Raw genomic sequence first — 15042 nt, forward strand, 5'->3', positions numbered from 1 at the left:
CATCACGTGGAGGCAGTGACAGACTTCGTATTTCTAGGTGGGATTACTGCAGATGCTGACTGCTTTTAGGAAATCAGAAGACGTTCACTTCTAGGGGGGAGAGTAGTGACAAATCTTGATAAAATAGCTAAGAGCAGAGACATCACACTGACAACAAAGGTCCGCATAGTTAAAGCAATGATATTCCCCATAGTAACCTATGGCTGCGAGAGCTGGACCATAAGGAAGGCTGAGCGAAGGAAGATAGATGCTTTTGAACTGTGGTGCTGGAGGAAAATTCTGAGAGTGCCTTGGACTGCAAGAAGATCAAACCAGTCCATACTCCAGGAAATAAAGCCAGACTGGTCACTTGAGGGAATGACAGTAATGGCAAAACTGAAGTACGTTGGCCACATAATGAGATGACAGGATGCCCTGGGGAAGATGCTGATGCTAGGGAAAGTGGAAGGCAAAAGGAAGAGGGGCCAACCAAGGACTAGATAGATGGATGATATTCTGGAGGTGACGGACTTGGCCTTGGGGGAGCTGGGGGTGGCGATGGCCGATAGGAAGCTCTGACGTGGGCTGGTCCATGAAGTCTCGAACAGTTGGAAGCGACTGACCAAATAAACAACAAGCCCATCACGGCTGGAGGGCACCAAGTTTCAGAAGGCTGCAGCTTTTATAGTCAGTCAAGCCATTACATTACCTTCTGCTAGCGGCACTCCAGGCTTTTACAACCACCCCCCCCATCCAGCAAAGCCAGGGCGGGGGATGAAAATTGTAGCCCCAACTCACCAGCTTGGAGAAGGCTGAGGTAGGAGCTTATTCAGAGAAGAAAGTAGTGAAAAGCATGCCTGACCTAATTAAAGGGGGGTCATATTTACTTTAAATCCGTTTTTGAGAAGCATTTTAACAAAACTTCAGCAAGTGGAAATACATGTCTATAAACCAAACCATAGGGGAGCTTGCTGTACATGTTCCAGTTCCTGAAATGTAAAATTAGCTCGACTTTAATACACCACAATCCTTCATTCAGAAAAGTGTGCCATTTCTGTAACATAGGCTGATTGTAACACCCATTTTTTACAGGGCAATCAGTAATTTTTAAAATATTTTTAAACTTTAAGTAGCGATTAGGAAACAAAAGAGGCTTTTCTCTAGTTTTCACCAAAATGTACACAGCCTCGTGGTAGGTGTGTGTTTACGCTTAAGGAAGTAGAATAGCTTGTGGCCCCCTAAAGCAGGGGTGGGCAGAAAAAAAACTGGAATCCACTGGCAGGTCAGCAAGGTTTTGACTCCTGGTTTAGCAATAGCAACAAGGCTTCCCACTCCACTTTCCATTAGGCTGCTAAAATGAAGCAAACCAAGAGTGGATTTTTCTGAGAGAACTATGAGCTCTGCTCCGGTACTCAAAACAAAAAAGCACCATGTTCCTTAATTCTAAGCATATGGTCATCCCTCCCTATTTTGCACCTGACTTCACTTGGTGGGTTTTCGGGTTCAAGTATAAAAGCAAAGTCAATCCTACAGGCTTGAAGTCTGCCCATGCCTGCCCTAAAACTGAATATACTTTGGGGATATTAGAAGTGCTTCCAGATGGAGGGGTCCTAGCCCTAGTCAAAAGGTATTATGTAGCTATTCAGCCTTTTCTTCTGTTTTTCATGGTAAGAAAAAACATAGCAGCAGGTAACACACAGGAGGGCTACAAAGTGAAGATGATGTCATCTGGACCTCCTATAACATTGCACAAATGAGGCAGTGCAATTGCACAATAAAAGCATTATCTGGAAGCACCCTAGATGAACGCACCACTCAGTGCGATGGGGCTTATAGCTAAATATGTGTGCGTATGATGGCAGCTTTTATAGTCTAAACAAGAGGTACGAGTGTAATGTTGTAACCACACCTTTAAATAACCCATCCTTCATACCCTGGGACACTTTAAAGTTCCACAAAAGGAGTTTACAGACTTAAGAATCATAGTCTTTAATATGGTACAGTTTGTATAAATACATTAAGGTTTACAGTAGATGTATTAACAATGAGGTTTATAGACCATAAATCACTCATGAGATTGTACCCCATCTCAGTTAAAAGTAGCGATGTGATAGATTTTTGTAATTAGTCAGCTCGCTGGTCAAACTCCACCTGTTCATAATGCTCCTTTTTCGAACAAGCCTGGACCAGCACTTTACAAATTCATTATTAAGTTCAGAACTTGAGCTTCTGAGTGTGTGCAGTCTGTATTTAAATAATGCTATTTCCACGCACATGCTGAGTTGGTTGGATTAGCCCTTTTCTTGCTTACAGTGAACTATGATCTCTGTTATTCTTGTCTGCTTGGATTTGGGTCATTGTCGTTTGCGCAGTACTTTTATTTTGTTCAGTGAATAAATGTGCTGCTGGTAGGTGGAGTGGTTCTGTGAGAGGCCATGTGAAAACAACCAATCAGAAAGGGGGTACATAATATGGTGACACGTGACATCATTATGCATTTCCAAACTACATCTCCCAAGATGCACTTCAACATTGTGCATACACAAAAGCTCATTTACACAAAATGAGAGTTTGTTTTAAGGGAGAACTCTCAGAGGAGAGCTTACAGTTTGTGAGTTCGTTACATTCCAAGGAAATAATGAATTCACCCAGAGTTAAGTTCACCCATCACTAGTTAAAAGCAGCCTACAGACTTAGTAACTTGTGACACCAGTTAAAACAAATGTATCTTGTCAGTCAGTGCTCAAAGTACTTTTGTATACTTATCAGACACACTTCATTCCCATATGAATATTTGTGTACATCTCTAAGAGTGCCACTAAGTATTATTCATTTCTTCGATACATAAAAAAGAATCTAGCATGTACACTTGCTGAGAACTGCAGGTCAATGGATTTTAATCAGTAGTTTTACCTTCCACTCCCGTATCAAGATTAAATACCAAATAATTTTTAATAAAAATACAAGGTTGGTTTTGTGTTTTTTAAGGAAAACCATATACAAAATATCTAGAGTGCTGTATACCCTAAGCATGTTGATTGTCAAATAGTGCAAGTTGAAAAGCCTCATTTGTGTTTGTGAAGAGTACTTCATTCAGCTTTTTTTGTGCTAATGCCATTTTTCATATGCTTCGGGAGTCTTTGGCCTTTAGTGTAAGCAAGATACCAAAAATGTAGAAACAGGACTAAAAACAAAAAGCCATATAGCCAGATGATAAACATGAAGATTGGATACTGATACGGGCAATTATCCATGAAGTAAATTTGTCCTATATGGGTGGTAGTTATAAGGAACTGGATCTAGAACAGAAAAATACAAGAAATAATTATACATTTATTTTAAACCAAATATAGAAAGAAAAAGGGAGAGTTAAGAAGATTCTTAAGGCAGATTATTTTTATTAATCCTTATTAATTAAAGGTTAATATTAATCTTTATTAAGAAAATTCTTAAGGCAGATTCACCAAATGTAAAGACAGCTGCAAAACTAGAGCAATTTGTTCCTGACAGTAAGAAAAGAGGTTATTAGTATATATTGTTTGGCTCTCAGAGGAGGCTACTGGAACTACCAATCATTTTGCTTTGCTTAGTTTACATTCAGAAATGATAGACTTTACCCCCTTCTCCCTTATGTTGAATTTGTTCCTATCATTGCTTTCTTTCAAAGATGGCTGAAACACAGAGGGGAAGATCCCCTCCACGCTTTTCCTGCCCTGTATTGGATAGGCGGTCAACTCTGAGTAGGGAGGCGGCCGCCTATCCCAATAGGATTGTGCCCTAAGACTCACATATCTAATAAAAAGTAGTGTTTTTGTATTATTGGACATGTGGGGGTTCAATCCACTTCATAGAGCAACAACTGACTCAGATTATTGGTTCTGGTAGTTTTGAATTATGTGTAAGTTCTTTAATTACACATTTTGTACACTTTTTGTAAGTACTATATTTATTGTTGTCCCTTATATTTTAATGTCACAATTGTTGGCTGTGTCATGAATTCACTGGAAGCCACTGTCTCTAAGCTTCAACACCAACTGTAATATTGGGATATTACCAATTTACCCTTATAAAGACTGTAAGAATTTCTTTGAGCACTTTGAAATAGCCCTATATAAATGCTAAGTATTTAATCTTACATTCACTATCCACACTGTGCATCAGTGATTGGAGATAAGCGCAGGTTTCCTCTCCCAGCACTAGAGAAAAGGCTGCCTTTCTCTAGCACTGAGAAAGGGGGCAGGGCATGGGAAGGAACCTCTGGGGTCCAGATTCAGCCTGGACATAGGCCATAAAATTTGTTGCCCATAAAAGGGCAACAAATTGTTGGTTACTTACTTTGTTGTATTTCTACTGCCAGGGATGAGGAGAGGAGAGGTGTTTGTAGGATTTTCTGCCTCATCATGTACCAAAATAATGTGGCTGGCTTGGCACCTTGATTTGAGATGGAGGGAGGAGCATTTGCTACGCTGCCTTGGACCAGCCTTGTATCCCTGATCTACAGTTTTAGATCTGAAGAGATTACAAAGCCAGGCTAAATGGTAGTGGAGGGGTGGAGGGAATATGAAGGCATATGATGTATTCACCTAGTTTACAGCCATTTATAGCAGACATGTTTACCCTATATAGACTCAGCAATTTTAATCCAGCTCTATTTTTCTTCATGTTACTCACCAGTTGTATAGTTGTCATATGTTTTTTCCACCACAAGTACTTATGATAGGTTGGTCCCAGTGAACATAGTCCATAATACGTATACATGAACACGTGCACAATGCAGTTCAACATACCATGGAATGTTCCTAAACCACCTGTTGGGGGGCAGGAAGAGAAGATCAAGTCTACATCAGCCTTGCACTTATCCAATATGCTACCAATCCAAACTGTATCACCATCAAGACAAAACAGAGAAACGAGAACAAAAAACCAAGCCTGAAAATTCCACAGGTAATCTAGGGATCTCTTTGCATGTTACCACAGTGGTGCGGCAGCCATTAACAAAAATACTTCTCTGTGCCAGAAGCCTCTATGTGACTGCTATAACATAAGTATGGATTTTGTAATCTGTATCAGTACTACTGCTTGCAAAGTCGACATGCCTGCTCTGCACCCTGGGAAGGTGTGTGTGTGGGGGGGTGTCTGTTGGTGTAAGTAGACATTCCACCGAGTAGCAACAATTTTGGTAACCTCTACACCAGGGATGGGCAGAAGTTAGATCTGCATCTACTGGTAGATAACCTGGTGATTTGCAGTGGAAAAAGATTTTGGACTCCCAACTCTTTAACAATAGCAACAACAAAGTGACTCCCCATGCTGACACAGCCACCAACCCAAAATGCACACCTTAAATTATACTGCTGAAATGAAGAAAGCTTGGGGAAACCAGGAGTGGGTTTTTGTGTGGTAAGACTATGAGCTCTGTTCAGTTCTGGCACTCAAAACAAATTTCTGGGCTCAGAATTCTTTGATTCTAATTGTATATATTTTGCACAAGACTCTGTTTAGTGGATCTCAGGGCTCTAGGCCGAAGTCTGCCCATGTCTGCTCTACATCAATTAAAACAGCCATGTGGAGACTCCACCATGCAGAAAGATTTATCAGAAAAAACAGTCACATACAATGCAGCCCTAATGCAATCCTTTTATCCAACCATTATGAGTGGGAAGTCTGCAGACTTTCAAGCTTTACCAAGTTGAAACACGCACACACCCCTACATTAATATCCCACTTCTCATCCAAGGAGCCTAAGGTTGCATACATGTTTTCCACCCCACACACCAATTTTATCCTCACAATAACCCTGTGAGTTAGGTTTAGGCTGAGAGATAGTGACTTACTTGCCCAAGATTGCCCCACCAGTTTCATGGCTGAATGGGAATTTGAACCTGGGTTTCTCCAGCCCTAGTATAACATTCTAATCACTATCTTCATATGCATTACAATTTTTTTAAAAATTAATAAATCTGGGGTGGAGATAAAGAGACACACAGTACTAAAGGCTAACTTGGGAATTCTATCCCAGTCAACAGACCATAGCCATGCTTATTTAATTTCAACTAATCAACTTATCTTCAGACATGATAAATGCTGAGCTAGATTTTACAGGTCTCTGCTTATTTTAGAGTATTACCATTCTGAAGTTACTGTCTTCAGCTCTGAACATTTGAAACATTTTAGTTTTTAAAAAATCTTGACATATGGACTTGGAATAAATCCAGGCTTATCTGCATGTGTTTCCAGACTATTTGCATTTTTGGCACCATATTTTTCAGCACTCAGTCAAAGCTCAGATTCTAACTGTTGTCCATCTCTATTTAGGCTAGTTTGCACAGTCTCTAACTTAGAAGTATTCATTGCTTCTCATTTTGGGGAAATGCATGCATATGCTCAGATTGGCCTATCAGTGAAAGGAAAAAGTAAGTTGGTACAGACACAAATACCAAAAAGCATTAAGCACAGTTCTGACCATCATCTCTTAATAAGAGATTAATAAGATAAGATCAGAAACCAGTAAAGCAATCTATAGTATGCCAAACATGTAAAACATGCTAAAAGGGTGACAAACCCCCCCCCCCCAGTTCACATGCATATTCTGGGGCAAGACAGCTGCCTTACTCAAATGGCCTGGGCAGTATTCAGAGACTGGTCCCACTGGGAGTATCCCTAGTTCTGAGCAAGGAAACACATGCAAGAAGCACACACCCAAACACAACCTGATGCTCTCCATGTGTATTGGATTACAATTCCCAACATTCCTGACCATTGACCATGCTAGCTGGGGCTGAAGGGAACTGAGGTTCAAAACAGTTCAAGGGCACCAGGTTGGGGAAAGCATCCCCTATCATAATCACGGGCTTCTCTCAGGACAGTGCAACCTCAGCCTCCCCAAGTTAGTTATGTCATATACACACACACAATTCCTTATGCAACTACCTGCCTTGCTGTGTAGAAAAGCTTTTCCACATTGGCAAGTAGGAAATGTCTGTGTCTTAGAAGTCAGGTGCCAATGGAAGTATACCAATCATATATTCATCCAAAATCAAGAAAATTATTTGGGCAGTGGCTGTGATCCAGAGGGGTGCATGTATGACAGAAAGGGCAAGGACATCCTGACATTGTTCTGTTTGGAGTGTCAAGGCACACAACATGCTGCTTTTGAAGCCCCTGGTGAGGACACAGTATAGCATCACATGCCAATTGTGGCTGCCCTGCCATGCTACATAAATAGGACTGAAAGGCTGGGTCATAGACAAAGCCTATAACAAAGAGGGATTGCTCTTAAATACACAGAATGCCAGATTAATATGTTATATATGATGAGACCTGAAGCTGACAACTATGTCAAATGAAACAGGCATTAATGAAATGCATCACCCAAGCTGGTTGCAACAGAGGAGCAATATAAACAGTACTTAAAGTCACAAATGTAATTCAATGGGATTTTGCTCATTTTTGTTAACACAAATCATTTAGTTATTCATGTTACTAAAATGAAGATGTTAGTGTGTTTCCAAATCTAGGAAAGTATATAGATGGGCTCTTAATGTGCACCATATCGAACAGGTATATCACTATAAGTACCTTGGTATTTATTTTCATATGTTAAACTGGGATCTCCAAAGATCTTGCACACTACAAATAGCATGCAGTAATTTGCCCACGTTGGATTCTTTTTCACAAAGGGTAGTGGCTCAGTGCATTTTGCAAAAACTCAGCACTTATATGGGGTAGCTATATGGATTCAAAGTGTTAACACAGAGGTTGAAAGAATGCAGTCACTTTTTTTAGGGCAACTGCAGTGGGCCTAAATTTGCAACTAATGCAGTGTTGTGCCTGGAAACAAGAACTACATCTACAGTATACATGGCCTGGGCACTGAACTTTTCTCAGTGAACAATGTTATGCTTTGACCACCAGGATTACAAGTTACTTATAATGAACTACAGAGAACAGGGGTACAGAGGGGTGGGGAGCTCGGATTCCTGGCTCTGAGGTCGGAGCACTGACTCCAACCTCGGATCCAGGAATACAAACTATCCTTAGCATTGCTTCCTAAGAGACTGAGGCAAAATAAAAGATTTGCATGAGGCAAAGTAAAGGATTTGTTGATACTGAGTAGCTACGCTAATGTTTCCTAAAGGTTTCAGCTCACTACACATTTGGGCTTCAGAAATTCCAAGTGTTACATAATAGTCTGATCAAAATTAGCAATCAGAAGCCACTAAACCATCATAACAGTAGATAATTGCTAAAGCAGCAAAATTAAAAAGGGAGAAAAATGAAGGTTAAGGTATTTCAAATGTTTCAAAGTGACACAGTCAATATGGAGTCTAGTAAGAAATCTTGATAGGTTTAGGGTTCAAGCCTATGTTTAGACAGAAAAAAAGTCCTACAATTCCCAGCATGCTCCAGCCAGCATGGCTGACTTAAGGGATGCTGAGAGTTGTAGAACTTTTTTCTGTCTAAACATCCATAGGATTGGGCCCAGTGAATAATTTTTATTACTATCTTGGCTAGATGTTTTATTCCTGGTGTTCGTTGTTGCAGTCAATATAGGTTTGAGAGCTATATGACTTCCTAAAATAGTTGTCCATAGATTTTTAGGGAAATTGCCCATTTGTTAAAGAGGAAGGAAGGAAGGGGCATGCCCCCTTAAACATTGAAGATTTGAATGCTTTACTACCTGGAGCAAATTTTACTCCAAACCACCAGGTCCAAGGCATAATTGTGTGATGAAAGACATGTAGGAATGTAACTTGTTCATTCTTCTTTCGGAGGATGAAGAAGACCTGAAATAATTTAAGTAGATCTTACTGAAAGTTACATTTTATATACTTATACTCTCTCTCTCTCTCTCTCAATATATCAATCAAGATACATTTTCAAGTTAGCTATATGCACTGGAAAAGCACAGTTAGGAGCTCATTATCTCTTGGTTTTTGTTTTACAGATGAAGATAGAAAGAGAGACTGGACAATTTAAAGAGCTGCTGAGAATGTATAAAAGCCATGTGAACTTCCACAAGCAGATCTTCAGAAGTCAGATTCATTAAACTGGAACATAGGAAGAAAAGGAAAATGAGGGAGGGAAAATAGGAAAACAAAATCCTCCCCACACTCGGTCTGCCTCCATCTCATTTCCATGTGGAAAGTTTACATTCACCCAGGGAAGTTAACATATTTCTTCTAGTGAAGAAAAAATATACAATACACACAGTGAAATCTGAAGTATATTAAATTCTATAATCATACTTACAGTGTCTAGTAATTCAATAAATTTGGAAAAATAATACAGCCAGCAGACACGAACCATCTGCATAGAACAAAAAATTAATTAAACACAAAACGTTATTGTTTTATTTTATGTAAAACTATTTTTAGGCCATTTTTAAAGATAGAAGCCTTATACAAAACACTCATTTAATTCAATCTCTATGAAGGTTTTCAAGCTATAGTAGCAAATGTATGTACATCACTTTTTCAGAAGAGCTTAAATATACCTCCAAGGGGGAAATCCATAGGTATAGTGGGGCTTCTGTTTACTTTCTAAGTAACACTACACTGTGCCACAAGCAGCTTAAAAAAAATTCCAGGAGCTGAAGAGGCAACTTGCAACATGATAGGCAGTGATGTGGGTATGACAAAAATGTTTGAACTGGAAAATTTTCCAGGCTAATTTTAGGATAATTTACATCAGAAAAAATTCTGTTGCCCTAAAGCAGCCTTCCCCAGCTTAACACTTTCCAGATGTGTTGAACTGCAGCTCCTATAATTCCCAGCCAGTCCAATACATCTGGAGAATGCCAGGTTGGGGAAGGCTGACCTAGAGAGGGATCTAATTTAGCATCTTTTTTTACTTGTATGTAGTAAACAAAACTAAAAAAGTAGGTATGTTATTATTATTTTTTGTCCCAATACACCTCAAGTTGTTGTTGTTGTTGTTGTGTCTGAGGAGGAAAATGTAGACATTTTATTGGAATACTTGTAAAAATGTAAAGGCAATAGCATGCACTTCCCTTACATTGCTTAAATTTAAGAAAAACACAAATGTACTGAAAACTATTGATACACTAATACATTTTAGCAAATAAAAGAAGTGTGCATGATATGCTGACAACCACTCATCTATTTCAACAGAATTCAACTCTCTTCCTCTGAGGTTGTTAGTTCTATTTCTCACTGAGATACATATGTATTTCAGTGACTTATATGCATTCTGTCATATACTTGCTAGATAGGGATATCACCTGAAAAATATGAATTACAACTTTGAAACTGCCAAGCTTGCCAAATATTGTATTTGCAACTGGCATCCATTCATTGTATAAGAGGAGGTTGGGGGTTGTTGACCTGGTGTTGAATGGGGTATGGCTACCCCTGAAAGACCAGGTCCACAGCCTGGGGGTCATTTTAGACTCTCAGCTGTCCATGGAGGCTCAGGTGTCAGCTGTGAGCCAGACAGTGTTGTACCAACTCCATCTGATGTGGCAGCTGCGCCCCTACCTTCCTGACCATCTGCTCCCATTGGTAGTACATGCGCTGGTCTCCTCTTGTCTAGACTACTGTAATGCACTCTAGGCAGGGTTACTCTTGAAGACAGTTCGGAAGCTGCAGCTGGTGCAGAACGCTGCAGGTGACCTTATTAAAGGCAGCCACTGGCGTGATCACATCACTCCGGTGCTGAAGGAGTTGCACTGGTTACCAGTTGTTTTCCAGGCCAAATTCAAGGTGGTGGTTTTGACCTTTAAAACCCTATATGGTTCCAGCTCAGCCTATCTCAAGGAGTGCCTCCAGCAACACCAGACAGGCCGCTCAACAAGATCAACCTCGGATGGCCTTCGCTCTGTCCCATCATCCAGGACAGCTAGGCTAGTGAGGACAAGGGAGAGGGCCTTCTCTGTGGTGGCCCCCAATCTGTGGAACTCCCTCCCTAGGGAACTCCGCCATGCCCCCTCTTCAATGAGCTTCTACCACGCATTGAAAACTTGGTTGTTCATGCAGGCATTTGGGGTAGATTAGGGTATTTTTAAATGAAGTTTTAATGCATAATTTTACTGTTTTAAATTGTACTGTTGTACATCGCTCAGAGTGGCCGGGTGACCAGCCAGATGGGCGATTAAGAAATTTAATAAATTAATAAATAAACAAACAAACAAACAAACAAATAAATTGTTATTACTGAACTTATAAAAAATTTTAGCAGGAAAATTAAGAAGTAGAAAAATTTCCTCCTCACATCACTGGCAACAGAAAACTAAATCCTCTCTGAATGTAAGTGCTCACTTACATGCTCACTTAAATGCTCACCGGATTGTTGCCTAAGCAACAATGGCCAGCCTTTCAATTACACACACACACACACACCTCTTCTGTGTAGCAATATAGTCAAATGACCACGCACATTCCTGGAATTTAATGTACCACAACAATTACATTACTTACCCTTAGAGCCATAGGTGACCTGGAGTAATCAACTATGTCACAGCGAAATGAATAGCCTGTAGCCCAGCCCGACATGAGGAACTGCAGGTGGAAGACGAGAAGGATTTAGTTGAACTATTAAAAAAAAAGTTTGCACAATTATCTACATCAGAGTGAGAAACACCTACAGATAATTAGTAAGTGGATCATACACTGTGTGGATGGCTCTCTTGCACTCACTCACACGCGCACACACGAAGCTGAATGCCGCAGCTACCATTAACAAGTGGTCCCCTTAATAGCCAATAAGTGAAGTACAGTACAGATCCCCCTAAGGAGATGAAGACAGCAGCAGAGGAGGAAGTCCAAAAGAAAGGAGAGATGGGGACGACTGAGAAAAGGAATGAAATGGTATTACAGCAGGTGTTGGAAAGACAGGATGGACAGACTGGCAGGAGGTGTCAGGATTGGTCCCAAGTCCCCTAGTTTGGTTTCTGACTTGGATTCAGAGACAGAGCCGGAAGAAGCCCAGATGAGACAGGGAGCAGGGGGAGACATTTCCCAAGACTCTCCAAGCAGTCAGCGAAGAACCTTCCCAGGGGCTTATCGACCAGGAGGGCCAGGCTCAGAGACTGTCTTTCCTCCTCCCTGTGGAAGCCCAGCTTTTGTTGGAGAAGGGAGCAGCAAAATTGACAGATGCCAGAACCCGTCACCGAGCTAAGCAGATGGAGCTGAGAGGAGGTGGGAGGCTTTCCACCAGATTGGCTGCCCATCAGACGTTGGGTCAGGAGGATCCTTCCTGAAGGGAGGAGCCCAGAAAATGCCTGTCCAGAATGGTGGGAAACCTGTCCATTAGTTGAAATGCAACTGCCCTGCTTTCAGTAGTTCTCTTACAAAAGTGCTATTTAGCGAATTAGGCCTAGAGGGCAGCTCCCTGCCTTTGCAGTCACCTCAGGTATAAAGAGGTGCTATTAACTGAATTAAAGTTTGTGGATTGCACAGCCAGTTTCTGTTGCCTCACTACTCAGCGGGAGGGCTTGGAATCCATGACAGGAACCAAGCTGGAGGAGGAGTACTTTTCTGGAAACAAAAAAATCATTAGGTTCCCTTCAGCCATAGCTACAGCCCCAAACAGGACATAAGGATATTGTGCTAGCCTAGTCCAGAGATCCCTCTTTCTTAGCATAGGGGGTAAATTCCAGAAGAACAATGTGTGTGTAGAATCCTATTTCTTGTCATAGATTGTATTATGTATGTATTACATTTATATCCTGACTTTCTTCCATTGTGGAACTCAAGGTGGCTACATGTGGTTCCCAGGTGGTCTCCCCTCCACGCATTGACCAGACCCAGACCTGCTTAGCCTCTGCAAGGTGGCTGCCTCATGTGCCTTCAGACCATGTCTTGGTCTTTGCTAGATCAAGGCGCTACACTCAAGTCCAAGTTCTAAAACAAAATAACTGCTTATATTATAACTGCTTATAAAAGTTTAAAATAACTTTTAACACTCTTTAAGAAGTCATCTTCTCCACCTACTTGTGTTAGCTAGACTTGGATGTTCAAACATCTTCTTTCCTGACTTGGGACTTCCTATAGAATTTGGGAATCCAAACTCTTAGTAATGTAGTCTTCACAAACAGTTCTGAATCCAAATTAAGTAGCTCCCTTCTCTTTATCCAATTTGTATAAGTGAAAAAGTTGGCAAGCTTTGCCTGCACTTCTAACAGGTATTGGCAAATGGGATTAACATTATCATCTGTTCAATAGGTCAGAATGAAACGTGATAAAAACTGAACTCCGTATACCTAAATGGAAGGTCAGTGTTCTTTCTAGATGGGTTTTAACTTCCATCACCACAAGCTTGTAAATATAGATACTTGTCTGGTTGCCATAGCAATGAATAGGTTACCTCCAGGCAATCAAGCAAGAAAGTTAATATTATGTATTTATTCAATTTGTGCCCCACCTTTCTACCAAGACAATGGCACTCAAGGCTTGGCATGGTGGGGAATATAAACTACGAGTGGAGTTATTTTTCTTACAGCCATCTCTGCCATGCAATAGTAAACAGAGGTGCATGGACAGGCTACTAAATGTTTTTGTGGGCTTGTAGCATTTGTAGATGCATTTGCAAGGCTACATTATCAGGAGATTTATTTCAGTAAGACATCCCACACCCAAAATAGAAGGCTGCAAAAAAGGGCATCACAAAAGAAAGAAATGGACAGATAAAGTACCCTAGTTAAAGAAAAACAGGACAAGACAATCCAGTAATCAGATATAATTGTCGTTGTTGTTGTCCCCAAAAACCCAAAGCAAAACTGTGGAAGGCAGCTTCCAGGGCCATAGCTCAATGGTAAGAGCACATGCTTTGTATGCAAAGGGGCCTAAGTTCAGTTCCTGGTATCTCCAGGTATGGCTGGGAAAGACTGTGAAACTCTGTAGAACTATTGCCAGTCAGTGTAGCCCAGCTTTCCTCAACAGGGTGCCTTCCAGATGTTTGGGACTACAACTTCCATCACTGCCATCCTGGCTGGGAATGATGGGAGGTGTGTTCCAAACCATCTGGAGGACACCAGGTTGGGGAATGTAGGTGTAGACAACAGTGTGAGCTAGACAGAAGAATGGCCTGATTCGATATAAGACAGCTTCCTATGTTCAGTGAGGCTAGGCAGCCATGCTTCTTATTTTGATAAGATGCATCTATCAAAGGTGCATCAGGTTAGATGATTCTATAGGGCAAGCTTCACAGGTATACCTTGTGTTACTTCCAATATAGGCAGGCATGTGGGTGAAGGATCACCATACAGGGATTTTATGAGGGGGAGATCACAAGTGGGCCTTAGCATTGCACTCTCACTCCATTTCTCATAAATGTGGAGAAGTACACACAATATTCTGGGCTGGTGCCAGGTTAATTGCTCGTTTCTCCCTCCTGGTTAATTTCTCATTTGTCCCACGATGTGTGTGTGGGGTGGGGGGCCTGCAAGGGTGAAGCATACATGCCCAAGGCTTGCCTCGATCTCTCCCCATGCCTAGTAATATTGTGAAGCGTGTAGTTATCACCCAAGCAGGCATTGAATGCACCTACTTAGAGCACATACACACAGAGCCATGCAAGACAGTTTTACCATAACTTTGCTGGTTATCATTTTGTTGTTGAAAGTTCGTCCAGGTAGGATTAACATTGCCAGACCACATATGTGAGTAGTGGTGGCAAGGATCTGCCCTCCAGATTCTAAATGCTCCCCCTTTACAGACTTTCTCCAGGAATTGAGATAGAGACCTAGAGGAGACTCCTCCCTCCCCACTGACTTGGCATGGTGAGGAAGTATGTACTAGGGATGCTGGAGAAATTCGAGATGGACTAAAATGAGCTCGGATTTCTAAGAACCCGACCTGCGGAATCCGCTGCAGAGTGACGCCCTCAGGCCATGCAGAGTCCGTGGACTTTCGGATTATTTTTTTACTTTCCCGAAATTTACGCATATAAATTTGTAGGAAAATGCATACGTTTCTGCTGAGGAAAAGTTGAATGGAATGGGGGATAATACGCTACATGTTATGTACAAAGGGAAATTATGTAAACACTTATGTAAATACTTACATAATTATTTGTGTATTTTTCTGCACGATGAAAAAAAAA

The 15042-nt window shown here is 41.1% G+C and overlaps 1 protein-coding gene across 4 annotated transcripts in view; it reads right to left on the reverse strand.

Moving 5' to 3' along the window:
* Positions 1-1945: 1945 nt before the first annotated feature.
* ELOVL7 (ELOVL fatty acid elongase 7) overlaps positions 1946-15042 on the reverse strand; it is a 58605-nt gene continuing 45508 nt past the window's right edge. For 3 of the 4 annotated variants that reach the window (XM_084833286.1, XM_084833288.1, XM_084833287.1), the window contains exons 5-9: positions 11418-11498; positions 9232-9288; positions 8660-8765; positions 4651-4787; positions 1947-3278 (exon numbers count right to left, since the gene is read on the reverse strand). In XM_084833286.1, the coding sequence (XP_084689412.1) occupies positions 3069-3278; positions 4651-4787; positions 8660-8765; positions 9232-9288; positions 11418-11498 (591 nt within the window). In that variant the 3' untranslated portion in view covers positions 1947-3068. Of the gene's footprint in view, positions 3279-4650; positions 4788-8659; positions 8766-9231; positions 9289-11417; positions 11499-15042 lie in introns of all 4 variants that reach the window. The other variant, XM_084833285.1, reaches the window with a different exon arrangement.

The sequence above is a fragment of the Heloderma suspectum genome, chromosome 2 (genome assembly GCF_057233095.1).
Source record: "Heloderma suspectum isolate Gila_16-S chromosome 2, 16-S_ref, whole genome shotgun sequence".
NCBI classification, from domain to species: Eukaryota; Metazoa; Chordata; class Lepidosauria; order Squamata; family Helodermatidae; genus Heloderma; species Heloderma suspectum.